The sequence below is a fragment of the Cyclospora cayetanensis genome, unplaced genomic scaffold, assembly GCF_002999335.1.
Source record: "Cyclospora cayetanensis isolate NF1_C8 unplaced genomic scaffold, CcayRef3 CcayRef3_contig_83, whole genome shotgun sequence".
NCBI lineage: Eukaryota > Apicomplexa > Conoidasida > Eucoccidiorida > Eimeriidae > Cyclospora > Cyclospora cayetanensis.
Genome location: NW_020312756.1, coordinates 47,614 through 73,293, shown reverse-complemented (window position 1 = coordinate 73,293; position 25,680 = coordinate 47,614). Strand labels below are relative to the sequence as shown.

The 25,680-nt window shown below is 47.0% G+C and overlaps 5 protein-coding genes across 5 annotated transcripts; 2 read left to right on the top strand and 3 right to left on the bottom strand.

Moving 5' to 3' along the window:
* Nucleotides 1–2,760: 2,760 nt before the first annotated feature.
* LOC113146963 lies at nucleotides 2,761–6,539 on the bottom strand. Its single transcript, XM_026335868.1, is given in 11 exon segments — nucleotides 2,761–2,829; nucleotides 2,982–3,235; nucleotides 3,452–3,548; nucleotides 3,700–3,969; nucleotides 4,099–4,290; nucleotides 4,381–4,570; nucleotides 4,695–5,006; nucleotides 5,332–5,394; nucleotides 5,704–5,850; nucleotides 6,017–6,210; nucleotides 6,351–6,539. Coding segments are annotated over 11 exon segments (1,905 nt in total). The 5' UTR covers nucleotides 6,468–6,539.
* A 96-nt stretch (nucleotides 6,540–6,635) lies between these two features.
* LOC34621621 lies at nucleotides 6,636–10,875 on the bottom strand. Its single transcript, XM_026335867.1, has 10 exons — nucleotides 10,835–10,875; nucleotides 10,597–10,731; nucleotides 10,106–10,250; nucleotides 9,707–10,024; nucleotides 9,279–9,536; nucleotides 8,336–8,991; nucleotides 7,914–8,139; nucleotides 7,448–7,755; nucleotides 7,081–7,169; nucleotides 6,636–6,982 (listed from the first exon to the last, which is right to left on the bottom strand). The coding sequence occupies exons 1-10, from the start codon at nucleotides 10,873–10,875 to the stop codon at nucleotides 6,636–6,638; spliced, it is 2,523 nt and encodes an 840-aa protein (XP_026191652.1).
* Nucleotides 10,876–11,391: 516 nt separating this feature from the next.
* On the bottom strand, nucleotides 11,392–12,986 carry LOC113146962. The gene is made up of 2 exons (XM_026335866.1): nucleotides 11,961–12,986; nucleotides 11,392–11,703 (listed from the first exon to the last, which is right to left on the bottom strand). Exons 1-2 carry the CDS (start codon nucleotides 12,984–12,986, stop codon nucleotides 11,392–11,394), a joined length of 1,338 nt encoding a protein of 445 aa, XP_026191651.1.
* A 3,779-nt stretch (nucleotides 12,987–16,765) lies between these two features.
* Nucleotides 16,766–18,321, top strand: LOC113146960. Its single transcript, XM_026335865.1, has 2 exons — nucleotides 16,766–17,495; nucleotides 17,600–18,321. Exons 1-2 carry the CDS (start codon nucleotides 16,766–16,768, stop codon nucleotides 18,319–18,321), a joined length of 1,452 nt encoding a protein of 483 aa, XP_026191650.1.
* A 4,124-nt stretch (nucleotides 18,322–22,445) lies between these two features.
* On the top strand, nucleotides 22,446–25,277 carry LOC113146959. Its single transcript, XM_026335864.1, has 8 exons — nucleotides 22,446–22,868; nucleotides 23,009–23,154; nucleotides 23,507–23,592; nucleotides 23,660–23,789; nucleotides 23,927–24,091; nucleotides 24,272–24,308; nucleotides 24,653–24,918; nucleotides 25,028–25,277. The coding sequence occupies exons 1-8, from the start codon at nucleotides 22,446–22,448 to the stop codon at nucleotides 25,275–25,277; spliced, it is 1,503 nt and encodes a 500-aa protein (XP_026191649.1).
* Nucleotides 25,278–25,680: the final 403 nt, after the last annotated feature.

Below are 25,680 nucleotides of genomic sequence, written 5' to 3'. Positions count from 1 at the left end.
TCATTTTCACGCGTCCGTTCATTCTTTGTTTGGGCTACTTTCTTGCTTGGATTTCAGGAGTGGAGGGACTTTAATGGAATGCGTGTGATTTTTCAGACAGTCAAAGGCAACGGTACGCCTCCTCAGGTCGCAGGCATCCTGAATTTCACTTCTGAATATATCTTAGCTTCATAGTGGCTGTAGCAGGCTGTGGAAAGACAACACTGTTTCTTCCCATATCTGAGCTCCGGCTCCTGAACGGCGTGATTGTCTCGGCTTGGGGCTGCGCGAGCATGAACCCTATTGATCACTAAAACAATTATGATTTTCTGAAAGCCTTACAAGACACATGACGCTACCTTCAGAGAGTCTTCTGTGCAACTCATGCGTAGAGGTCGTTAGTGCACCACGTATCCTGCCCTAGCGTCTTCAACCATGCCCGTCACTTGACTAAAAAGGTCGATAGTGCAATCAGGTAATTACATAGGCCATTCAGTGCTTCGGACGCTCAAAAATTATCGTCAAAGATAACAACTCCACGCGATATGTCCCCATGCACCAACTGTAGCAAGTGTAGGCCTGCACACATGGTCATTGGCTTGGAATTATTGGACAGGATAGCCTTGTATTCAGCAAACCACTGATAAAAGCGTCTTTCTTGTTGCTTTAAGTTGCTGATATACCTTGAATTGCACGAAATGGCAATTGAACAAACGGTATGCTGGTTAAAATATAGTTTTGGCGTGGCGTCTGTCCTGCTTGAGGTTGTGGTTGAACTGCAGTTGATTGCCTCTTTAGGGTGACTAACCTGCAAAAAAAGGCTCTTACCCATTATTGACTTCTGTGTTGAATTTAAATGTTCACACTGATGCCAGCAAAGACAGGTTTTTTACCTTTGCCTACAGCCCGTGGGTCTCTGTGGGGCCTTTAGAGGCAGAGCAGAGCCAATATCTGTAGAAGGTAATCTTGGCTGAGTCCCCCTAGATACTGTCAACCACACTAAATGCATTTCATATCTTGTATAAGAATATTACCAACACACGTGAAGTTGTGCCGCCATGTTTAGCCATGGGCTTCGAGACCGTGCAAACAGGGTCACCGTATCCTGAAAGCTGCCCGTTTGAATGATACATAAATATCCTTTCAGCACCTATTCTAATATTATGCTGATGCGATTTTTTTGTGCACTTGCCACTGCTTCAGAGACGAGATATCTGCGGTGGGCCCCATCCTCCGAATAGTCGGCAGCAGAGGCTCGATGAAAATGGAAGCATAATGGCTCTATCGGCCACGCTATTGGCTGCTCACGCCTCAAAAAGCCTGATAACGCTCAAGCGCTCTATTGGATGGCAGCGTTATAAGGCAGCGTAGCCAGCTTCAGCTCCAGGTCCGACGTGAGGAAGCCATTGCCTTGTGAGTATGGTGCGGCAAATGCTTTGTGAGCTGCGAAGCCTGGTTGGTGGGTTAGAGCCAAGCGTACCGTAGCAGGCTGCATAAATGACTGTGTGTACAACATGGAGGCAACCTCTTTGCCAGGATAGTCCATTGTGCAAGCAACGCGCCCTCGGCTGATATGCTGCACGTAGCACTGTAGAAACTTAAGAACAAGACGCTGTGGGCAAGTGCCATACATTGAATGACTAGCATGCGCCAACTGAAAGCTAAGTGTAGCAGGATTCCGCGAGCTCTATTGCAACAACGGGAACAGGATCCATCTCAGCTAGATGTCTAAGAAAGTATCAGCAGCCGACCAAGGCCACGTGCAAGAGATATTTTCTCTTTGCTGTCTCTAGCCCATGATTAAGGCCACAAGTGCGATGATGATTGAACGCGTCTGGCAATTATCCATTGAACCAAGGCTCTACTACGCTAACCACGCCACGCTGCAGCAAAAGTCATAGCTTCAAAGCTCTTTTTCGTAACCCTGGGCACTCCACCTCTTCATTTTTGACAACGGGAGCGCTTCCATCTATCTCATCTGCTGCAGATAGTAGCAAGAGAGTTTCTGGATGACCCTCAGAACTACGAAAGGTCTCCCTACGTATCTACGAGAAGTCAACCTGGACGCCTCAGGCTTATAAGGAAACAGCCATATGCCTGGTTTGTTGAGGATTGATACTCTTTAGCATAAACTCCGAAATGCTTGGCAGTGCCACAATCAAGCAGTAGATGAACACATGCTCTTAAAGGCTTAAACTCGCACCCCTCAAGATCAATAGCAGGAATCGCCGGCAATCTGTTCAAGAAAAATGTCTGGCTGCCTACGGCAAAACCATCTATTTAAGAGCGCTCGCTTTCGGTTGGTGTTGAAACAGTATGACGCTGCGTGCTCCCAATTGCTTAAGCTTTGCTCTGAGTCTCTCTACGATTAATGTCCTATCTCGAAGTTTGTCTTGAAGCTGCGAGATTGTTCTGACCGCATCGGCGGGTTTCCACGCTGCATAATGTGCGAGATTACCGGTGTCTGCGCGTAGAAAACAGCAAATTGAGCTTACTCATAGTATTTCGTACGAGTGTACCACAGAAGGCAAAACTCTTGGCCTAAACAGTGGAATGTACGAATGCAGATTTGGCGCTTGAGGCGGGTGAATCTCCTTCAGTGGCTGTTAATCTGCAAGAAAACATGATGTAATGCCACCCTGCTCAACCAAAAAAAACGTACATACTATAGATTCACGCTCCTGAGCCCGTCTTAGATATGCTACACGCTCCATAAAGTCTCTTTTCTGCTCCAGGTAGTGCAATTGCCCTTGAGTCTTCTCCACTGCTGCTTCCTGTGACTCATCCAAACTCACAGACCACCAAATGCCACTTCCTGTTTTCTGGTACACCACGTGCTCCAGCGTCAAACTAAATTTCTTTGTTTGCATAGAAAAAGGAAGCGTTAAATGCTGCCTTTATAATATAGATGCAGCAGATAAAGAGTGTGTTCTAAATATGCACTGACAAAGCACGCTACTGTGTCCCTGTCAGAGATAACAAGACTGAGTGAAGAGAGTTACCCTATGGCAAACTTCCTTAAGCAGTGCAGCACATTGATCTTGGAGCTCTGTTATTCTTTCCTCTAGCCTTCTAACTCCTTCACTCCTTTGAACCTCCTTAAAATCGTCTGTAGGCACCGGCGGCTCTAGACGGCAGCTCGATGGGCCGCCATGCGGCTCCTTTTGGCCATTGGACGCTCCACTCAAAGCTGCATTGAACATATTATCAATGTAACCCTTAGAACAGCTGTTTATTCTAGCATTTCTAACAATACCTGCAAGGTGTGTCTCGCTGCATCCGCCCTCTGGTCAGGGATTACCAGGCTTCAGGATAACTCGCCATTCACAAAAATTATACAGCTACTTCTAAAGGAGCTGGCAGGCAGCAACTGACTGCGCTTATGCTGTTCTGTATTGCGGTACCTACAATGAAACTACTAGAAAAGCATATTACATCAAAACTTCCTGTATTACAGAATGTGGAAACCTGCATGATGGCTGTAACACCTTCTGCATGCTCTTGGTAATTCGAAGTAAGTGAACGTCCTTCGTTCTCTCCATCACATCCCTGGACTTTAAGTCCACTAGCTGGGTCCTCCATTTCACTGTTTCCAGTTGGTGGCGAAGTGCCTGTAGAATTGTGTATACCACATTGCTTCCTCCAAGAGGCTCTGCGGAAGCTCAAGATGTATCATCTTATCACCTTAGAGATGAATAAGTGCAGAACAGTTTGCCCTACCTTCACAGATTCGAGGCCACTAAGTTTCATCCTTCCAACAGCTAAAAGTTTTTGTTTGTATTGATCGATGATGTCTTGTCCAACAAGACAAGAATCGGAAAAGTTGAACGGCTCCCCTAGCTCCGCAACGGACTCAGGAAGCTCTCCTACAGCCCCCTTTTTAATCCTTAGAAGGAAATCTACATCATAATGTATCTGCTCTAGCACTTCAGAAACGGCTTCGAGCTGGCATTTGAGTGAAAGTTCTTCTCTCTGAGCTTGAATCATCTTCTATCGATGCAAAAATCACCACTCAGTCAATGCGACACTATCACATCGCGTGCGTTTGGATCTGCAAACATAATTACCGACAAGCTGATTGGCTTCACTAGCTGTATTTCTGCCTGTGCCTTGTAATACCTTTTTAAGCAGAGCCAGGCATTTGCGCGCAGCATCGGCGGCTTTGCTTGCAAAGGCAAGCCGCTCTCGAGAAGCGACACTGCATACTGAAGCCGCCAATACTTTTCGTAGTGGGGTATCAGGATCAAGTCCACGTAGTTCCTGTAATTGATGCAAGTACAAAAGGCCAGTGTATGTGGCGATGGACTGCTGCTATTGATTTCTTGCATTCGACTCTATGCTGATGATGTAGGCGCTTGTTTGCTGCTGTATTTAAGACTATATGGCGTAGCGTGAGTTGACTTTCCCTTCTTCAGTTTGTCATTGATTGCGCACTTTTATAGCTTCCGCTGATCTCTCCAGATGATATTCCAAAGCGATATTGCCTCTCCTCAGGGCTTGCTCTGGATTCTCTTGCGCCTCTACTGGATCTTGCAATTTTTGAGCTTTGTACGAACCAACTCTGCAGTCGCGGCACGCAACAGCACGTTTCCTGTTTACCAGACATATTCAACAATACCTAATAATTCAACTATCTAAATAACTGTAAAGCTTGTTAATGAACTACCCAAGGTTTATCTTGAAAAGCGGTCATTTCTGTCCAATCCTCTACTCACGCATTGCTGAGTGCTTTATTTATGAGGGTTAGCGCCTCAGAATGGACATGATACTTCCCAAGAATAGCTGTTAGGGTAGCTGCGTTCTCCCTTTGCTCATGCTCTGCTGCACCTAGCTCTTCCTCCAATAGCCAACAGGATTGCTGTTGTGTGTGCAACTTTGTATGAAGCTCTAGTTGCTTTGCCCTGGCAGCGTCAAGATTGACTTGTAGCTTGCCTTCCACCGTCTCTTGTGCTGCCTCTTGTGCTATAATTTTTGCAAGACGGGAAGCAGTTAGCTGTGTGAGGAGCAGCTCCTCTTCGTACAAGTCCCTGGTATTTTCCACCAACAACACTGACAGTCGCGCTGCACAAAAGCTACTTCATAGTCCCTTGATGCCTTAGGTGGCTTGCCTTACTCGTGTCACCGTGAAGGGGTGCAAACAAAGGGAAATCGACTTTTGGTTTACCAGTGAGCTGCAGCAATTTTATGCTAGCTCAATCTAGCTACTGACTTTCTGGCGTTTCCTAGTTTTTACAGCCAACACGGTATCTGCACGATTATTTAGATCTGGTTCGCTCATTCTGCAGTGACTGTGACTGTAGGCTTTGCTGTGGGTCTCCAGAAGCCCTTTCGCATAGCATCGAATTGTCTCACTTCCAGCCCTTAAGGACGCGCATGTCATCGCGAAGCTGCAAAGCAGTGGAAGTAATCTCACCCCTGCGAAGGAAAACAGCATAAGCTTACTGCTTAAGTCTTATTAATCCCAGTTCTGAGGGCTTTCTTTCGAACCTCCCCGCACTCCTCCAATCACGTTCTGAACTGATCTCGTGCCACAATTTAGTTCTGTGCCAATTCCCTTGTTCGGCCTACACCTTTCAGGTTGCTTCACAAGATATTATGCAACCATCGTCTACGCGATAGTGCAGTAGTGTGTGTTTTTGCTTATAGCATTTCTAGGCCGGACCCAAAATGTATTCGTGAAACACAGTGCGGCGCATCCATGTACCTTACAGGTCGCTCTCCTACCTCAGCTTTTTCAACTCGCTCTGTAACCTAGCCTTCAGTACCTCTTGCTTCTCTTTTATCACTCTCTCCTGCTCTCGGTATGCGGCAAATTTGGTTGCCTGGACATCTGTCATAGTATCGGGAGGGACTGTCCCCATCCACTCCTCCCTGTACCAGTAGCACTCTCAACATGTGCAAGTTGCAAATGGCTTAGCCTCGATAACAGCCCTCCACACCAGAGCACTGCTTACATGAGCTCGGCTCTTGCTTTAAAACGCATTGCATCGCTATACAACATTAAGTAGCATGCAGCTTATCGGTTTTCCGTCCGTACCACTTGTCGGCTTTGCATTCCAATGCACTTGGTGGGCTTCCGGCCTCCAAGTTTCCTCCCATCATCTTTTTAAGAGCCCTCCGAGCTGTCATATCTATTGGTTTGTTTCCTTCTTCACAGATTGCTGTCTCACTTTCCTCCCCCGTGAATCTTATTGCCCCTGGTATACTCTTCACTCCCGCGAATGCATTTTTCTACGTAGCGCATAAAGAATCCTCGAGAAAGGCAACACCTAGCCGCATTAATGCATATTTTGGATTGGAAGACATACATATGCCTGTTAGTGTGGCGTACGTGCGGAGTGACTGTGAAAATGAAGTATTTTGCCACTTACAAGGTCTTTCACGACGTCAGCGTGCGAGGGAACTGACATCTCTGGACATGGCTCTACTATGGATAAATCACCCAGTTGCAGTACGCAATCTTTTGCCTTTTCAGCTTGTTGCTGCATCTTGTCTATCTTTAGTATGACACACCGTTGACACTCATCTAGTCGGCGATTGAAAGCGGCCTGGAGCTGCAGAGTCACATGCCAAATGTACCAGCCCCGCGAGACAAACCTGTAGTACGGGTGAATCTCATGCGCCTTCAAGAAAATTGTAAGTAAGTTGCAGCTTATTCAAATAAGCATATGTTCAAGATTATATGCGGTCACATCTTGAAGATGATGAGCAGTGTGGCGAAAGCTGCAGCTACAAACGGTTTGCCACATGCATCTACCACTAGCTTTTATGGCTCTTTGTTTTTTACCTACCTCAGCCGACACCTCGCGTAATATCCAAAATTGACTCCGACGAGCAGAATTAGCTGTAAGTAGAGACGGGTTTTGCAGCATATTTGTGAGGCTTTTCAAGGGTTCGTCCAAGTAGATTGCAGACCGGTGATTCGCCACATTATATCCTCTCGCATATGGTGATGCCTGTGTGACCGGACCGGGTGCAGCAGGACTTTCGTTCTCAACATCATCTGGAAGCAGAACATGACTGCAGGATACGCGCCAAATATAATAACTTAAGCCGATTGCTAGCAGATCGAGACCAAGCGGCATATCAACGAAGTCTCACACAAACAAGTGCCAAAAGGAATTAACAGGAGAACACCAGCCAGAGGTTCGCAAACAAGAAACCCCCATGTAACTAGCCACTTACTGTACCTGTAATGCGATAAAGACTGGCACAGCCATGAGCGATCATGCCAAAAGCCTCAGGGACAGGAGAACTGTCCTGCTGTTGCATGTGTAACATAGATTCATGGATTGGAACCACTTGACGAAGCCACATGTCCTCTCTCAGCTGCAGTCGACTGAAACATCAAGAGTACATGCATTAGAATCCTATCGTTACCACTCCGAAAAAGTTTGTCGCGTAAGCACGCAAGGAAGTGTGGCTGCCTGTTATCTTCTAGAAGGTTGCACGAATATTTTGGACTTACCGAAGAAATAAGAACTTTTTTGCTATTGCCCTGTCCGTTGGCTTTTGTTCAAGTATGAAGTAGTTCTGAGTAGTGATAGTATCTCCGGGTTTCTCAGCCGCAACTCTGAGCTCCTTTGGTGGAGTGACAATTATTGAGTATAGGTGTTCCATCAACTGCCGATGGAAAGCAGCAAATGCATACTGAAGAACCAGCAGCTCCTGCTTTTTCTCTTTTAAAATGGTATTGGATTGGTGCTTAATTAAAAGCCGTACATCTTCGTCCACTTGTCCAGCTTCCGTTTCTACGCTACGGCATGCTGTATTCTCCTGATATGAGAAAGCCACAACGACAACAAACAGCCAGAGATAAAAGTATTGCCCAGTGATGCACCCGTTTCTGCAGCGTAGGCCATAGCCTTGTCTATCATGCAACCAACGGGAACGTGTTTTCAAGGTATGGACTGGCAATCGCAAGATGCGCTCACTGCCACCCTGTCGACCAACGCCTTCAATTCCTCTTGGATATCTTTTTTTCTCTTTATCAGATCCTCGCGTTGAGCGTACACGTCTGGAGCAAGTGATTTTAAGCGTGTCACCAAAGTATGCGATTTCTGCCTTGACATTGTGTGAGCGGTGTGCTTCTCTCCGGGATCCCCATGAAGGCCGACATTCTTATCAGCATCTCTAAGTGAACTTGTGGAAGATAATACGCTGCATATATATAACGCGTATACCGAGAGTTGCTCAAGTTTGCAATGTCTCAGCCCATGCTGGGTCTGTGTTTGACAATAATGTTTAGCAGGGATAAGGGCCTCTTGGACACCATGGTAGCCTCGCAGTTTACAGGAGATTGATAATAATGTTCATCGATCATGAGGGTAAAAGTACCCAATGTGTGCTAGCCTACCATCTTAACTCCAATGTGACAGGACACATGCGTGGATTGGCTTGCATTCCCTGGCCCACATCCGATATTGATGCGGATTCGGCGAGCATCCACATCTGGATTATTCCTGACTCCCAGAGTGTGACCACCGTAGTAGGTCCTCCTTTGGCGTGTGCTATAACTAGAAGAGGCGTGCTTCTGCATTGGTGGTTATCCGCGGATATGATTAAGGGCGGTGAAGCTGCTGCAGGGACCCTCTGCACGACTGGTGCTGTGTAGCAGTTAGTTTTCCCATCGGCATTCTGCAGATGGGACGGCGTGCTCTGAAGACTTTCATTCTGCAGCTTCACCTCATGTAGTGAGCCATCTAATCCAAGAGCCAGCAAGTATAGAGAACTTTTTTCTATGTGAAACTGTCCCGCTTCTTCTGCATCTTCTCTAATGTCTCCGTTTTTGCATAGGAATTGGACCCTCTGGATTGGAAAGCTCGCTGGACGGACAGATGCCAACGGTCTAGCTGTGGCAGCAGCAGCAAATGCCGAAAAGTAGGTGCAGGACGTGCTGATTAGCACTTCTGTGCGAAACAACAGTATTGCTCCAGAGGCTGTGCCCACCGCAATTAGGGGGCCTCGACTGGCGAGACAAAGCGGTGCTACACTGAGTTTGCTGTAACAAATCTGGGAAGACAAAAAAGCAGCGCAGCTTCAAACAAAAGAGCGCTCCGCTAATTACAGTCTTGTATTCCACGTAGGCAGCCAAAATATCACCAAGAAAGCAAAAAGGGAGTCGACCAGGATGCAGACATATTGGTTAAGAGCCCCTCGATACGTGCAGCATACTGCTTGAACAAAACTTAACCTTTTTCCTGTAAAAGCATTCACTTGCTCGTCCTATATGTGGTTGCAACAGTAGCTAAGTGGTTGCCAAACTTTTTCAAGCCAAAAAATATATACTGTTAGTGTACCTGCGAATTCGGGGAAGACCTAGTGCCCTCGAGCTGAGGCGTGAAAAAAGCAATGCCATTTTGGGTGCCGCCAAACGCTGTGGTTACGAACCCAAGAGCAAATACTCCAAAGACTGCCATTCCGTGCCCTGTTGTGCGTGATTCATGCTCTTGGAGTTTATGCCATGACTGTGGACACTGGTCTAGCCAGCAACCGCAAGCTTCTGGAATGTTAACAGGAGCCGACGACCTCTGGCGTCCTTGCTGCACCGAAGACGTCTGCAAAGAAGCATGGTACACAACATCAAGTGTTATCAAGCGAATAAACAATAAGAAAAACCTCAAGAATTAGACTGCAGAGCCGTAGATGCCTGTGTGCGCTGTAGCTGGATTCGCTGTACATTTTGGATCTCGCCAGCTAGACACGCGCCAAGGAAGAGCGTTTGCACGAGTTTTATCCTGCCATTATTCCCATTCGTTGTCGCTTCCACTTCATGTTCCTGCGGCTCTATGAGGAAAGTTACTTGACCGTTAGAGCACACGGCAGCCCACACGGCCCGTTGTACCACGTCTGCTCCTGTTGGTGTATCTGCATTGCCCTTTCGGTAGTCGGCAAGTGATGCTTCAAGACACTGGTTGCCTACAAGAATTTTAATTGGTATGGTGGCTACCCTAAATCGCAAAGTACGACCAAAGGGACGGCTGCAGCACAAATGTCCTCCAACACTAAAACTACTGTGCCATCCTTTCAATTGTCCCCATTTTAACTCACAGAATCAGAAAAGCTTTTAGGCAAAAGACAGTTAGGCGGCTAAGAGCACAAAGAATGCGAGTGCAACTAGATGTACGCACTGGCAGATTGCTCTAATACCTCCCTTGTTCACCCAGGCAACGGCGCCTCCAGCAAGGCCAAGCATGCACTGCGATTGTTGCTCCCATTCTTCTGACTGGCCCACATTGCGTACGGTATTTTCTGGTGATATGCCAACGCAGCTTATAGGCTCTTGCAGATTGAGAGAGCCAGAAATCCGGAGTGACACGTGGTGTCGCTCTCCATTTTTCTTCAATGCCACCCGCCACTCCCTGAATTTTAGGAACAACTAAATATACACAGATGCTGCACAAATTATTGAAAAACACGAATTTTCCCTGTCGTATGGATATTTTCTCATAAGCCCTCGATGTTGCGCAATTTGTTCCATACCGAAACCATACTCCAACAAGCATGCTACAGCACACGACTTTGGGACTGGCGCTTTGGTCATCAACAAAAATAAGGAAGCGTAAATTTGAATAGAGCAGCAAAGTTTTCTGTGAAGAGTGCATCGATTCTCCTTACGTAACTCTCCCACAGGGCTGTGCGCCGATCAACCGAAAGCGAGAACAATTGGCGCTGTCACCTTCCGGAACGATGTTCATTCCAACTAGCCCACCGAATGAAGTGCCAACCAAAACTGGGAGGGATTCCAATTCACTTCGGGCGCAGCATACGCACAAGCAAGTCACATAAAAGCTTTTCCTACTCGAGCTACAAAGCTCTTCTGCCCTGTTTCTTATCGCATTTTGTGTTGGGTTACCTTCTTTCTTCGCCGTCGGAAGCCTTCGCAGCAGCATTCATTTCAAACCGTTTAATGCTCTCGCAGATGCTACCTCGTTCCTTCTAAGCGCAAAAATGCTATTACACCAACCGTAGGATTCTGCGTTGAGGAAGTATATGCTCTCTACATTTTCGTCCTTATGCTTTAGTAGGCTTTCTTAACTTTCTTTCTCCCGTCGCTGCACCTTGAATACGATGATGCAGCGTGCAGCGTCAATGTAGTGGCCCTATGGCATTTGAATTATGGCGCGGCAACACTCGCATACCGGTGGACAGTGCTTTGCGCAAAGTCTCCACACACAGCCCAGATTATCCACCAAAAGGGGTGGAGACAACGTCCCGACACGGCTGCTGAGCAGTTGGAGGGCCTTGATCTTCCTAAGCTCAGGAGGTATCGAAAGAAGAAAATGAAGCTGGAACTCATCTTTTGTGCAACTCAGTGCGTTAGCAGCTACCGAAATACCTAGCGTGCTAAGTTGTGCCTTGGCTGTGCACGAATATTTAACACTTATCCCTACAGTATATTCAGCGGCGCGACTAAACGCATGCGTAGCTGGTTGATGGAACGAGCAGTACTGATACTATGGCAATATAATTGGACAGGGGTGGGTCTATGCCATACTTGTTGGGGCTGAATCTCTCAGGGATATATCCTGATGTTGGAATCTGGAAGTGTATTTCATCACGCAAGAGAAGCAGTGTTTCAGGGTCCTCAGATGTGGGCGCAGGTGTGAACTCATTCTCTTGGGATGGAAACTTCAAGGGTGGCGCGTTTATCCCAGTATGGCAACTCCGTTGCAACTCCAATAAGCAGGATGCTATAGCTTTCCTTTGATACTCATGGAGGCCCTAGAAATGCACACAGGTTTAGATGTCCCTGTAGGCTTTGACAATGCACTACGCCCTTTCACCGCCTAATTGATTAGCCGAAGTGCCTGCCTGGAAAACTCTTGCGTTTGCTGAACAGGCTTGACATTTGTGTCACTGGTAGCGAAGATCCTGTTAATATTTATGCTACTTGCGTTCTTTGGATGGCACACCCCGTCTACTGAAGTGCCACGCCCCAAACATTATTTCATATTAGGTAATGATTTGTGTAGGCTTGCCTCCAAGTTGTGTTGCTGCCGATCTGCTTCGGATTTCTGCATCAGCGATGCTGCTGCTCGCTCATTTAGCTGGAAGATGTGGATCACTGAATTATCTGTTAGCCCCAACACCATCCCCCTGCTGTCCACTGCTGCCAACGAAAGGTACTTTTGCTCTGTACTGGTGACCCATGCGAGGAATGGCCCTTCTGCGCCTAACCATCCCACTCCAATCGCCAAGAGCTTTTTAGTGCTGACAGCCAGTAACAGGAATGTACTGGCGTTGCCACCGTGAGACCCTTTTGCAGTTACCCAGCAACTCCCGCATATAGTCATGTTCCGTGCCGGGCATTCTGGCTGCCCACTAGCTGCAGCAGCAGCTACAGGCAGAAGCAGCCCAGACGTGGTAAATGCTTCTTCACTACTTTTCAATAGCTGGAACATCATCACATTTGTATCTGATAATACAGCATATAGCTCCCCAGTTGCAGCAAGAAGCTTACGGGGATAAGACGACACATCGTCCCATTGCAACTGATGGCATATCTGCACTGCCCCATCGCTTGCACTCAGCACTGTTACATACTGCACAACAAATCTGTGCAATTCTTGCTGGGTGACTTTCTGTTTTCCAGATGACAGGCAAAATAATCGGTTTCCGCATGGTGAAAAATCAAGACACAGAATTTCCATCGAGCATGATGCACTAAGCTTTTTTTTCCACATGGATTTCGGAGGTGTGCACGAGAGCTGCACCATTTGGATATCTCCTTCTACACCGGACCCGCCCAAAGCAACTAGCTTTGCCTCGTCACAACTAGCACACAACACGTAACCACATCCGTCTATATTGTGGGCCGCGTGTCCCATCTTACAAGAATCGGTGTACAGAGGGATATATTGAGTGGTGCCATTGAAACTCGTGCTGCGCAAATAGCCCCCGGTGACCTCGCAGACATGTCCATCCGAAAAAGAGCAAAAGCCCTCAGGCCCAGAGCCGCAAGCAAGCAGCAGAGAAGGCACTAGTCGGGAAACAGGTCCCTCCATTGCCTCAAAGGGATTGAGCCAAAGCCATCTACAGGCCAAAGATCTGGGTTGAACCCGGTTGCCGTATACGAGAAGGGCCTGAGACAGGAGATGCTGGATGGTAGGCAGCGTGACAAACTCGACGCTTGAACAAAGACACTATTACTGCAATCTACTGCAAGTAAACGCAGCTCAACTGCATTGATACACGGCTGAACTTGAAATTATCTTAGTAAGTGCTTCTTCTGGCCCCGCTACACGGAAGAAAGTGGATACTGGTAGAGTTCAAATATATGGTGCTGCCCACCAGCCTAAGACTCCTGAACACCATCAATTTGTAAACAGCCAGGCAGGCTTAGTAAGCCCTCCGCACGGTAAATATTCCGGACATTTTTCGATTTACTGCTTGCATTTTGCTCTGTTGTCCGCCTTGAAGTTTTACTCCATAGTTTTGTTTGTGACACCTGTGCGGGCCAGTCGCACGATACAGGGCTGCGCTAAGCCTTTGCATGATAATGTACTGAATGTGAGCGTAAACTCATAGACAGTTTCTGGCTAAGTAAAAGCTTAATTTCTGTAGTACTGTATATGCGCGAAGCGCATGAAGCTTGCTGGTAACCAGGGCTGGCCGTGACAAAGTGACCTCACTAGTCGAAGAGAGTACTGTTGATCGCCTTTTGATTGGCTTTGGGCATAGAATCTCGCAACACCCAAATTATGCTATTTTTGAGTGTATATTGGTGGCACATCGAAGCAGTCAGTCTACAATTCGGAGTGCGTAGGTTGATGCTTCAGATTCCTGAAGTTTGTCCAGTCACCGTGCGCTGATCGGGTACATCGAAGGCACTCGCCCGAGACGCATGACATTAGCATGGATTCTAATTCAGTTTGGCACCCTAAACCATCTTGCTGTTGTAAAAGGAATGTTCACCCGAGGCAATTCTGTTCCTTTAGAGGCACTAGTGCTGCCGCAGGAATGCTTGGTGGACTGATATTCGATGAGGCTAAGTGGGGTGGCATTAACACACTCGCGGTACTACCGCATGAACCGTTGTATATTTGTGTAAAATCCAATAAGTATTAGCCTACAACCCATGGCACATGCTGCATGTAGATGGCATCTCGTTTGCACTTATCTACGGTATTGCATCAGTCCCCTCGTGCAGTTTCGAACGGGAGCTCACCATCCTACATTTGTAGAGAGCCTAGAAAATTTATAATGAAAGATGATATCAAAGGAATGAGGGTGTTTCCGGGTATGTAGAATGTTTGCGCGAATGCGAATTCGATGGTGGCGTAAATTGAAATCTAGTTGTTGAATCACCGTGTGTGACCTAATTCTTCATTCGTAAGTGTTGCTTCACAGAGTCTCCAAACATATCCTAAACTCTAACTGGGGCATGGTTCCGAGGCAGAGGCCGCGTGCTTAAATAAGAGTACATAATATTTAGAAGCCCGCCTTATGTGGTAGGTTCAGCACTACAGTGGGTCATGAGGAAGCTGTTCCTGTCACCCCAACTACTTGCCGCTTAGCGGTTCACACCTATCTGATACCTTTGTATGGTTATAATCTGGCAGACTCACATAAGCTTTTGCGAAGTCTACCCAGTCTTGACACAAGTACATTTACACAGGCCACGCTTTATGGGGATACGTCGCCAACCCAGCAGCCTTGTTCTGACGCCGAAAAGCCTTATAGAGCCACATAAAGGATGCGGGATATAATCTAATTAACTTCAGGTGCGATCTGGAGGGTGTTGCTCTCTTTCTCGTGAGAATGTCCTTAGTCAGTGTGTCAACCGCGACATGAACTATACGCATTCTAGTGCAGCACGACAGTCCTTGAAAGTATGAGCGCCGTTTGCACTGTAGCTTGTGGAGTAACAGGGCGCGATCTTCAGCACCTTTGCGCGAGCAATCATCTCGCCTTCAAAGCGGCAATTTGAGAGAACGGATTGGCATACAGCAAGATACCCTGCTTTGGTAATTTCACGATATATAGATGTGATAACAGCACTTTCATCATTGTATCAGCAGCACCGCGTAAACCATGCACTCTCGTATAGCCCATTCTAGAGGTACACTGCAGCAAGAGAGTCCACCAAAAAACCATTTTCGAAAATCACCCTCTAGCAGTCCTTTTCAATATTACAGCCGACCCGGTTCAATATGGTATATGAGCCACGCCATCGATGTGCCAGATGCTCATTGTCAGAACTGACTTCCAGTGAAGTCCCTGCCTGTTCTCCTACCAGGCACGAGTGCACCCTTTAAACAAACATCGCCCCTCTACATCTTGAAAAAGGCCGTCCTCCCCATTGACACCGGACTTCGTGCTCCGCACTCCCGATGCCTTTTCTGGAAGGCCCAAGAAGGGGAAAGCCCTCATTGAAAATGCACTTTTTATATTTTTGCTAAAAGATAGCATATAAGATATGCACGTAATTTACTATCTCGTGACCAGTTGCAAAGTGCGATATATCTCTGCATGTCAGTTTGGGAGGACTTTGGAGTCCTATGGTTGTCACAAAAGTTATTTTCACATATCCAGAGTCCTTCTGTGTAGTTACGTTTTGTGTAGGTACAAGCGTACAATTTATGGTCTATTTTTTTTCAGGAGAACAGCTCACCATCCAGAAAGGTACTGCTAAAGGGACTGTGAGACGAGGCTACTGTGAGAAAATTGGGCTTAGATGATCAGCAACAGTCAAGAGTTGGGTGGCGGAAAAGCACTTTTCTCTCTACGGAATTTGGTGCTGGGGATCTATCGATTGAATAGATCAAGGGCGATCAGCACCAAGACATGGGGGGGCACGGGCAGTAGTGCTCTTACTCCATCATCAGACACCATGAATAGCTACCCGAAGCGCTTAAGTAGCAGCCAAACGCCAAGTGTTTTCTGTTGTGTGCTTCCCCCTATTAGTCCTTCGCCCAGCGGCATCAGCTCTTCCGAGCGTTATCAGATGGATGTGGGGTGACCCAGCCTTGTATCATGGGATGAAACTCATAACAAAACCCGATTGCAATGTTTAATAGCTCCATTATCTAGACACTGACTAGTAAAGAAGCTAAATACAATGCTTTTGAATGAGTGTAAGATCGCTTCAGGCACAGGCTGCTTACGTGCGGGCGTCTTGGTTATGAACAGCGGACTTCGGATTTCCATCGTCCCCCTATGTTCGAAATGTGTGCATGTCATTCTCGAGCCATGAGCGTTCATCCTGGTTTCCTCATTTCTGTTATCTGGTCTGGATTTGCACTAGTTGATGCCGGCCGCTAGTTAGTTTGCAGTGTAAGGTGGCTGGGGAGAACCCGGGTGGAGTGTTTGGTAGAAAGAAGGCTTATGGATCAGCCATTGACATGTATTTTTTGACCATATTTGACCTAATTAAGATGCTTTTCTTCTTTCCTATGCATGATCATTGCATTGGTTTGGCACCTCCTGGAACATTATTGCTTTGTGCGGACTGGGGCAGGCAGCAGCGGATCGATGGGCTTTGCGTCATGTTCTGCCTCACGCTTCTCCGGGTGAGATCGGTGGGAACCTCTTGCAATCTTCATGTTTTTTGCCGTATTTTCTGTTATCTCTGTGCCACTGTTTCCAATCTTGCTGCGTATGTCTACGACTGTCCGCTGACCTGCAAACTGTGTATTACGAGCGTACGCATCGGCCCATGGTAGGTTCTTTCCTTACCATTTAGAGCAACCTCTTCGCGCTGCCTCCCTTGGGGCAGCGTGGGAGGCTACATCTGTCCTGCCACCCATACTATGTGGGAAGCTGCCAAAAGGCGCATTCGTCAATGCAGCCCGGCAGCAGGCCGTTGCGAGCCTCTTCGAGGCACTCACTTGTACCAAAAAACCAAGTTCGGAGAGAGAGAATCACATCGCTTGCCCTGGGTACCAAAGCTGATGTGATAGCCGCCCTGGAACGCCCGCCTAACTTGTCCTATGAAGTATCATTTACTGTAACAAACACTTTCTTTCAAGAAGACTTTGACCTGCTAAACAAAACTTGCAGAACTAGGGAAGAGACCGTCAATCAGATTCTGTCTGTTTTCCGGTCATCTGAGCTCAAGATTACCTTCATTGGCTTGACCTCTGGAGAGATCCTCTATTTCCAGCATGACCTCACCGGTCCTCCAGAAAGGTCTGCCTCGGTGAAGAAAATTTGCCAGCACAGTGGAGCGGTGCATTGCTTGCAGGTTGTGCTTAATCCACATCAAGACAATTTTAGAGTAACTCCCTTGTTAAGCTCTGGAAAGGAGAGTTGGGGGACCTCCGATCCTTGGCTGCTCAGTGGATCAGCAGACCGAACAGTTAAAGTTTGGCGCGTCTTTGAGAAACGCTTAGAATGTGTCCAAACGTTGGGAGGGCATGGTGGCACAGTTGTGACTTTCAGTCTTTGCATCCCTTACCTTGTATCGTCTTCAACTGACGGGGCACTCCTGGTTTGGAGCGTTGACGCTGCATGGACAAAGGTTCCTACGTTTACCTTGGTACAGAAAGTCCAAAATGGGTCTGCTTCTACATGTCCGTCAGTCATGGCTGTAATAAAGGCAACATAATGTTCTGATGTAATCAGCAGCACGCCATCGGAAAGCCGAACGGCACTGCTTTGCCTTGCTTGTATTCAGCTACGACTAAAGGTACAAAGATATTGGAGCATTCATGGTTTGAGAGCATTGCGGCACGATGGGCTGGAGACAAAGTGAGGATTTGTGCAGGGTCAACGGATGGTTCTATAGTTCTACTGGAAAGCAATAAATATCTTAAAGACCAAATTTCGGAGGAATCAGAAGCGAATTTGTCTACTTCAGCACGGCCTTCTAGGCGTAGCAACGCAACTTTTACCATAATTCGCAAAATGCAGATGCATAGCCTGTGTACGCGCCGGGTATATGCACTTCCCTTGGAGTCCGTAGTCGTCACTGTGGGAAGCGATGCTGGAATAGCCGTTGTTGATCCGTTTTTAGGGCAGGTTTGGTGGAAACAAACAAACTCCCACGGCGTACCTTTCTCCGCTATAGCGTGGGATGCCAAGGAAAGCCTTCTTCTTGCTGGAGACGACTCGGGCATGTTGAGTTATTTCAACATATATTCGCACGAAAGGGTAGCCTCGCAACAGATTTGCGACAGCAAAATTGTTCATATTTCTGTGGACTTAGGTAAGAGAGGCCTAACCATCCGGGTGGCAAGCCCTCGTTCATCCCAACGAGCATTCCCCAAAGACCCCTCTATACCAGGTCATTGTAAGAAGGTGCGAATATGGCATGTGATCAGAAGCCCGGAGTATAGTTGTGGCATCTACGAAATCTATTTATATTGTCCGAGCGCAGCATGCCAAAAACACCCTTAATCTATCTGGGCATGAAGGTAGGCAGGACCGCAGGTTAGGTACTGTTGTCAGCAAACGGAACATTTGTTTTGGCCTGTGGCAGTGCTAGTTACGTGGCTTTCCTGAACTCCACTTACAAAGCTCGCTTTGCTCGTGTCCCTGATTCGACATATAATTCGTAGGTGCCCTGCTACACTTGCTATGGATGCCCATTGGAGGTACTCACATGCTGCTTTCTGTGGCAACAGATCAAGCATTTCGCCTGTCAGTCAAAGCCACGCGCCAACAAGCTTGGTTTTTGCTCGCTGCTCGCTACACTAGTCGTACATTAATACGGCTGATGACTGCCTCTTTTGGTATATGCACTTTAAACTGAAGGATTAAAAAATGCGATGTGAACATACAGGTGGGATATTCAGCGAGGTGCCGAGGTCAATACGATACAGTGCAAATACAGCGAAGTTACAAGGCATGTAACCTTGCATCCTCATAGCTTCTGCGTTGCTCTTCAAATACTCTTGAAGTGTTTTGAGAAGTCTATTTATACTTTCAGCAGAACCGCAGAACTAAGCGGAGGGGCTTGCAATGCGCTCGTGTTCTGCGTGCAGCTTCACTTTCCTGTCTGGCCTGGATGCTCTTTTAACTGGTCATGAAAATGGCTCAGTTCGCTGTTGGCAACTACCAAGCGATATATCAACCCCAATCTTAGATACTAAAGGCAAGGACTCACCATACCATTATGCCAATATCAAAAACACGCAATGCACCATTCCGTCACAAACGGTGCTGCCTAAACGATAAACCTCGATACTATCCAGTGCATGTGATTCTCCTGACAGCTCTTGCACTAAAAAATGGGCAGGCGACTTTTTAGGGATATGAAATTGAAAGACAAGCGCGTTTGCCTTTCGTTGCGCAGGAAAGCCACTTCATGAAAACACAGTTGCTTGCATTGAATCATGGCCCGAAACAAGGGAGCTTAGTAAGGAAGAAAACAACCTCCAGCATATCACTCCATTGTCCAAAATAAAGTACAAAAGCTTTATGGTTCTGACTTGTGGTTACGACGGGAAAATCTGTCTTCTGTCGGTCAACGCAATGGAGGATCGACCTGTAACAAGACAGCTTGTATGTTCACAGTGCCTCAAAAAAAACCAACTGTTGTCTTATTTGGATAATGAGATCAAATGCTGCATATTGCGCGCCCAACACAAAATATCCATAGCAAGGTCGTGCCAGTCATTAATTTAAGACTTGGGCAAGAAATATCTCCCCTTCCGGCTTTGTGTTTTCTTTCCTCTCACTGATTTATCATAGGAAGTGTACAGAGGTAATGGAGACGAATGCACGGAGGTTCTTTACGTTACTGCTTGCCCAAATAGGCGCCTATTCTTTTCCGGTGGGTACCATTCACAAGTCGTTCATAATCCTCTCGTGCTGGCCGTGGCCTAGGTGAGAATGCGCTCTTCACATATTGGATGTCTCCAAGCTGTGTGGGGCTATATACGTAGCCGGAAACGGAAAGGATGTTAGGAGGCACAACATGGACGACCCATCAATGGTCAAGCGGCTAATGGGGCATTCTGTAAGTCCAGATAGAATCGTTTCATGAGTGAGAATCAGATATGTGAAGAAATAAATAGTATGCATTTTATTGAGATTTAGCTGTCTTACCAGCTACCAAACATTGTAGTTTTTCCTGTTGCTCTCCAGGATTCGATCACCGCACTGAAGATTGTTGACGGCCTCCTTGTCTCCGGTAAAGCAACATGGAGGTCGTTGCTGTACATACTGGTGTTCTGCTGACTTTTTGTACAGTACTGGAACATGGCAGCATTTTCATCTGCTCTGACGTTCAGGATCACTTGACAGGACAGTGCGTGTATGGCGGCCGGAGAGTGCAGAGTGTATTCATGTGCTAATGCACATTGAAGCTCCAGCCCTCTGCATCTTGGCCCTTTCAAGCAACACCGGCGATTGGGTCTCGATCAGTCGGAGAGGAACAGTGGCCTTCTGGAAAGGTTCAACTCTCCGAATGGCATTGGAACTAAATGCAGCCTTAACAAGTGCCACTGAGGCCGTAGGATATGGAATTTTGCTGGTTGGCACAGGTACAAATTCAACTATTAACACAATTAATTGCATGCCATTTGCGGTACACAACAGCACCTAGCCGAGTTGTCTACGGTAGCTACGACTCAAGGGTCAAACCAAAGTAGGGTGGAGGCATTGAGTGTCTGAAGAGCCATGAGTTACTTTTCATTCTTGCTTCTGCTCAGAAGACGGAAAGATCCTTCCAGTTTCTCTTCCACTCTGAAGCTTGTACGCTAAAAAAGGGCTTGTAAGCAAGTCACCATTAAGTCGTTCAAACGAAAAGCATCCCATCCGACGTTGGAGGCCTATGATCTGCTATTCCAAAAACATTCACCAAAAGCCTTAATCCAGTTTAGAACTTGAGCCGCCATTAGAAGACGTAATGTGGGCATGCATGCTAATCAGGACATGTGAGCTTTCACCAAGAACAATGAGAACAATCGTTGGAGCGCAGTGCTTGATAGTGCCAGACGCATCACCCAGATAAACGCAAATAAGAGAGGTAATAGTTCCTATGAGCCGCTTCTCTTTGCTGTAGTGTCTTCGTCAACACACTTCGGCAACCATACACGCTCCAGAACGTTGGCGGTGACCACACCTGAGATTCTTTCTCTAGAAAGCACACACGACCCTAGTGCTCATCTAGGGAAAGAAGCTCAGGTGTGGTGAGATGTTTCTTTAGTCCAAAAATTATGTAGAAGCTATTTTAATGTTTACCCTAAAAAAAGGCCCTTACATGGCTCAACGTGGATTGCCCTTGTGATATTAAGAGCACTCACCAAAGCAAGGGCTAGATCGTCGCACACGGCCGCAAAAAGTCGACAGAGATGTAACATTACGTGTACACAGTTTTAAAATTGGGAATAGACATCACAGGCAGCTAAAAGATGTCCGGTGAAGTAGAACTGAGAAGATCGGATATCAAGGTTTGGGAAGACAGCAGATTGCGACAGCGCGGGCGCATAGCAAATGAACCAAAAACCCAGCTGGAAGAACGAAAATTATCACAAACTATAAAAATAACACAAAGAAAAAATTTACGGTCTGTTTGGTCGGCTCATAGTGTGCCCTGACTTGGAACACTTTTGTTGGCATCTTCCCCGGAAGAAGGCGTGTTTCACTGTTTATGCAGAGCGCCTTCCATACCATTGCTTCTACATGTCTCCTTACGTTACCCATGCTTCACTGTTACTAGAGCTTTCCACACCGGAAGAAGTTACCGCGCGGACATCCCCAGTCGCTGCATTGCTCGGGAGGCTTGCAGTCTTGTTGGGTCCTCGACGCTCGTGTGAAAAGGCAATACTAACCCTTCAACAAAGCTGAAACTTTTATCACTTATACTCGGCGCTTTCATTCTCTAGAGTCAACCTACAACGCTTGTCAATAGATTTTTCTGAATTACCGGATAGTTTCCGAGCATCCCCAAGTGGGAAAGGACAAGGCGGGGCTGCTTCTGATAAGCATCAATACTGCTTCCGTTGGTTACTTGCCAGTTTATTATGTTCAGTTGTACTGATCAAGGGTTAGGGGAAAATATTTCTCCTCTGATCACTGACCACTTCATTTTGCCATTCTGGTAGCCGCTGCGCTGTAAGATGAGTGCCACGGCATCCTATGTGCCACGATATCAGATTACAGCTGCAGGAAGTAGTGTATTTTAATCTTTCTAGCACTATTCAAGGGTCATTCTGCCCACTTAGCCCGCAGGTTGCAGCCCCAGCAGCATTTTTGCGGTATTCAATGGTGCAGTACCAACAATTACTGTTGCCGAGTCGTCGGAGAGTCCCCCTTTTACAATGCACTTCAACTCACCATAGGACTTAAGAAGACGCTGCAACGCTTTACACTACACATCCAGCAGCCATTACAGTCAGTAGGCAGCTGCATGGCAGAAGGGTTTCCTCTTGGCAAAGGAAAGCATATGAAAATGGCCTGTCATGATGAGACCATACTATTACGGAACTATAGGTCCCCCAGCCAGTTCAAAGCTTGCTAGTGTTTAATGCGTTATGCAGCATCAGCGTTGGCAGTCGTATCTGCGACCACCTACAATGGGCACCCAGCGGATAGAACAAGTTCGTTCTTGTAGCCCATGTCAATTAGTGCGCATGAATGCTGCAGTGTCAGAGGATACACCATCTGCTACTCCCCTGTGGGCTCTCTCGAGAAAGAACATGCACCTAAATGAATCCGACACGAATTTTGTGACATGTGCTAGATTGCTTGACCAAAACGAAAACCGAGTCATTGGACCAATCCGTCTAAAGGATGGACTTTTTTTTGGTCCACCCTCTGTATCTGTTGACTATGGATTTCTGGAGGCCAACAAAGTATCTCATATTGTGGCTATTGACGAAGGATCACCGCGGAGAATCGAACAAACACGGTCCTGCGCGAATTCGGGCAAGACAAACTCGATGCCATCCCGTAGCCTTACGCTCTACTGGAATATCAAAGAGAAATCCCAGGATCCAGTATGACCTCGATAAAAGTCCTGCCGTGTTGTGTCTACACATCACATCGTAAACCCAGGAAGTTTATTTGTCATCTTGAGCCAAGTTCGACACTCCTTTTTACAGCATGGCCACAATGTGTGTTTACGGCTTTCACACAGAACATTATTGAACAAAGACTAGTAGACATGGCAGCAGCTGTTGCTTTTATAGAGGAAGCCAACGAACTCGGAGGAAGCTGTTTACTGCACTCCTCCAATTGTCTAGCCACAGCGGCAACTGCAGCAGCAGCATACTTCGTGGTGAAGTAAGCAACTCAATTCATCGTAAATGGATACGCCTTGTTGCGTTCGCACATCGCACAATTGTGCGTGGGAATAGTGTTGCTGCCTCTTGCCATGTACTTTGCGGTCTTCGCTCCGGCATTCTCGACAGGCAACAAAAGCTGCTGGGCTTGTGGCAGATTTGTTCCCTTGCTAATCGAATGGCATAAACAAGCCCTGCTCTGTATCCAAGAAACGTTTAATCCGTGCTTTGTCTCTGGGCGTTGGTGTCGCTTGATGAGTGCCTTCCCGGGGGAAGAAGAAAGGCTCCACAACCTTTGTACGCAGATTTGGATGGTCTCTGGCCCTTTGTCTCAAGTTTTTCTCAAACCGAAGGCCTCCATTGCAGCTCCGGGCAGATGCCATGGCGCTGTTGGAGTCGGCACAAAAGCAGCGCTTGCTTTTGCAGTCTTTAGCTGGAAGTAAGTGCCCCTTGTTGATTTTATCATACTCTGATACTTTCTCTAAAGCAAGTTCTTTTGCCGCAAGTCGCCTGTTTGAGAGCATGTCGCTCAACAGTAAAGCCAAGTGATATTTGTGTCACAGTGGAGCTTAACGCGACTCTGGCTCCTCCTGCATGCCCACAGAATAAGTTTTCGCGCGAACTCGGGGTTTTTAGGCTATGCTTTGGTTTTAACTCAATTGCATGTGAATTACATTTCGGCTACTATATATTTCCGACCTATCTTCTTCGCGTGGTACAAGTCAAAGAACAATTCTTTCTGTACAAGATCTCGAGCCTGGTATGGCCCACAGCTATGAAAGGTTTGTCCTTGCAATTCCGAATTGTGCTGCAGCCACACCAGCAACGGACGCTGAAAGCTTACTGCTTCACAACACTCTTTTAAATGCCACTTTGCCAAACGCCAGTTGTGCAACAACTCACACAGGTGCTCTTCAGGCCTCGAAAAACCATAAGTGGTTGTAATGTGCTGGAGGAGTGCTGCTGTCTGAGCAGCTGTACGCATTGAATTGCAAGTAAAGTTTTGCTGTGTGACAGACACAGTATAGGTATGGATGTATAGGAAGCTACAATTACAATAGAGGCTCCCAGAGCTGCCCATTAAAATGCTCACTTATTGCAATTTAATGTGTTTTTAGTCAAGAAGGCGAGGCAGACAAGACCGGTGTTGCACTGGTTTGACTCCGTCGGGCTGAAAACGCTGCGATGTAAGCAGATTGTGCCCACTGGAATGGTTACACGCAAGACTCATCCAAAGTTCGAAAGAGAACTAGGAGCTAGCCGTGGTGCTCTTAGCCAAATTCCACGATCAATCCTAAAGAGGACGCAGCTATCGACAGTGGGAGTAAATACCAAAGTGCGCACACTGTATATGGCACATTGCAGCCCTGCAACCTTTCCCAGGACAATTTAAAGAACTGCGCGCATTTCATGATCTACTTCTACCGTTATTCGCCAGTGTCCAGCCTCTCAGGTAGCCACTGCTACATTCCCAGCACAAATGCGACGTAAATTTGCAGGTGGTGCCAGCCAGAGTATTATTACAAGACCGCCCTGAATCAAAGCCTCACGTTACCGCTCCAGTCGCTATTTTAGGGGCACTAATATCTCAAAGCCCAGAGCGAGAAACTTTGAACGGTGACACAACGGTTAAGGTTCTTGCAAAGACCAGAACTCTTGGGCTTGAGGAAGGTTGCAAGGCAGTCCGTATCGAATTTACACGCGAAACTCGCGCGAATAGAGAAGGAACGCCACAAGCAGTCCCTGACTCTAACTGGGAGGTTGAGCCTGTGGCAACCAATATTCTCAAGCGGCAAATCCTCCAGAGCCACTCACGAAGGAGTGGTATGCTATCATGTCTTTAATACACCGGAATGCTGAAGGTGTTTGCGTAGTCTCATACAAATTTTGAGACTCTCCTTTGGTAATTTCGCCTACCATCAAGCACCTGGCGTCGGACCACCACGCACGAAACTATTGCCAGTTTTGTGTCAGGCGTTGCAATCATTTATGCGAGGCTGCGCGCTGCCTGTTCAGCTACTAGCTCCTGGAGCTTGCCGAGATCAGGCTCAGGAATTTTTTATGATCCCCCGTCAGTGTAAGTCTCACACAGTGGATCGAAATATGAGCATACAGAATCAGTAAGATGGCAAGAACAGGTGGCAATCTCGAACTGTTGTTTAAGCAACCTAGTTCTTTTATTATGGATTGGTGTATGTCCTCAAAAGGGGTGTAAAATTACTGGAGGAAGCCAAAAATGCGCTTGAAGAGCGTGAGTGTTCCGAGAAAAATACCATCACTTGATTTCTTTAGTTGCCTAATAGTTCACATTCACAGCAGCACGTAACGTAGCTATAGAAGCACCACCAAATAGTTTGACCTGAAGGTGGAGTTTGCCTGTACGAAAATCGGCGCTGCGTGTTCGGCATCTGCAGGAGTGCTTCCACTTCGACTCCCGACGGCCTTCACCACCTGTAGCTCTGAGACCACCTGATACCCTGCTAATCAGCATTGAGCTCCGCAAGAGCAGCAGTGTCTGTACCACGGA

Excerpts from the sequence above, each read along its gene's own strand:
- LOC34621621 (XM_026335867.1), bottom strand. The coding sequence starts at position 10,875 with ATGAATGCTGCTGCGAAGGCTTCCGACGGCGAAGAAAGAAG. Across the intron at positions 10,251-10,596 it reads CAGCCCTGTGGGAGAGTTAC|CTGCGTTGGCATATCACCAG; the intron begins GTAAGGAGAATC and ends AGAGCCTATAAG. Across the intron at positions 8,992-9,278 it reads GGTCTTCCCCGAATTCGCAG|ATTTGTTACAGCAAACTCAG; the intron begins GTACACTAACAG and ends TTGTCTTCCCAG.
- LOC113146962 (XM_026335866.1), bottom strand. The coding sequence starts at position 12,986 with ATGGAGGGACCTGTTTCCCGACTAGTGCCTTCTCTGCTGCTTGCTTGC. Across the intron at positions 11,704-11,960 it reads GGCAGCAACACAACTTGGAG|GGCCTCCATGAGTATCAAAG; the intron begins GCAAGCCTACAC and ends GTGCATTTCTAG.
- LOC113146960 (XM_026335865.1), top strand. The coding sequence starts at position 16,766 with ATGCAGCCCGGCAGCAGGCCGTTGCGAGCCTCTTCGAGGCACTCACTT. Across the intron at positions 17,496-17,599 it reads AAATGGGTCTGCTTCTACAT|CTACGACTAAAGGTACAAAG; the intron begins GTCCGTCAGTCA and ends GCTTGTATTCAG.
- LOC113146959 (XM_026335864.1), top strand. The coding sequence starts at position 22,446 with ATGGGCACCCAGCGGATAGAACAAGTTCGTTCTTGTAGCCCATGTCAA. Across the intron at positions 23,155-23,506 it reads GCAGCATACTTCGTGGTGAA|GCCTCCATTGCAGCTCCGGG; the intron begins GTAAGCAACTCA and ends CTCAAACCGAAG. Across the intron at positions 24,919-25,027 it reads GACTCTAACTGGGAGGTTGA|TCTCATACAAATTTTGAGAC; the intron begins GCCTGTGGCAAC and ends GTGTTTGCGTAG.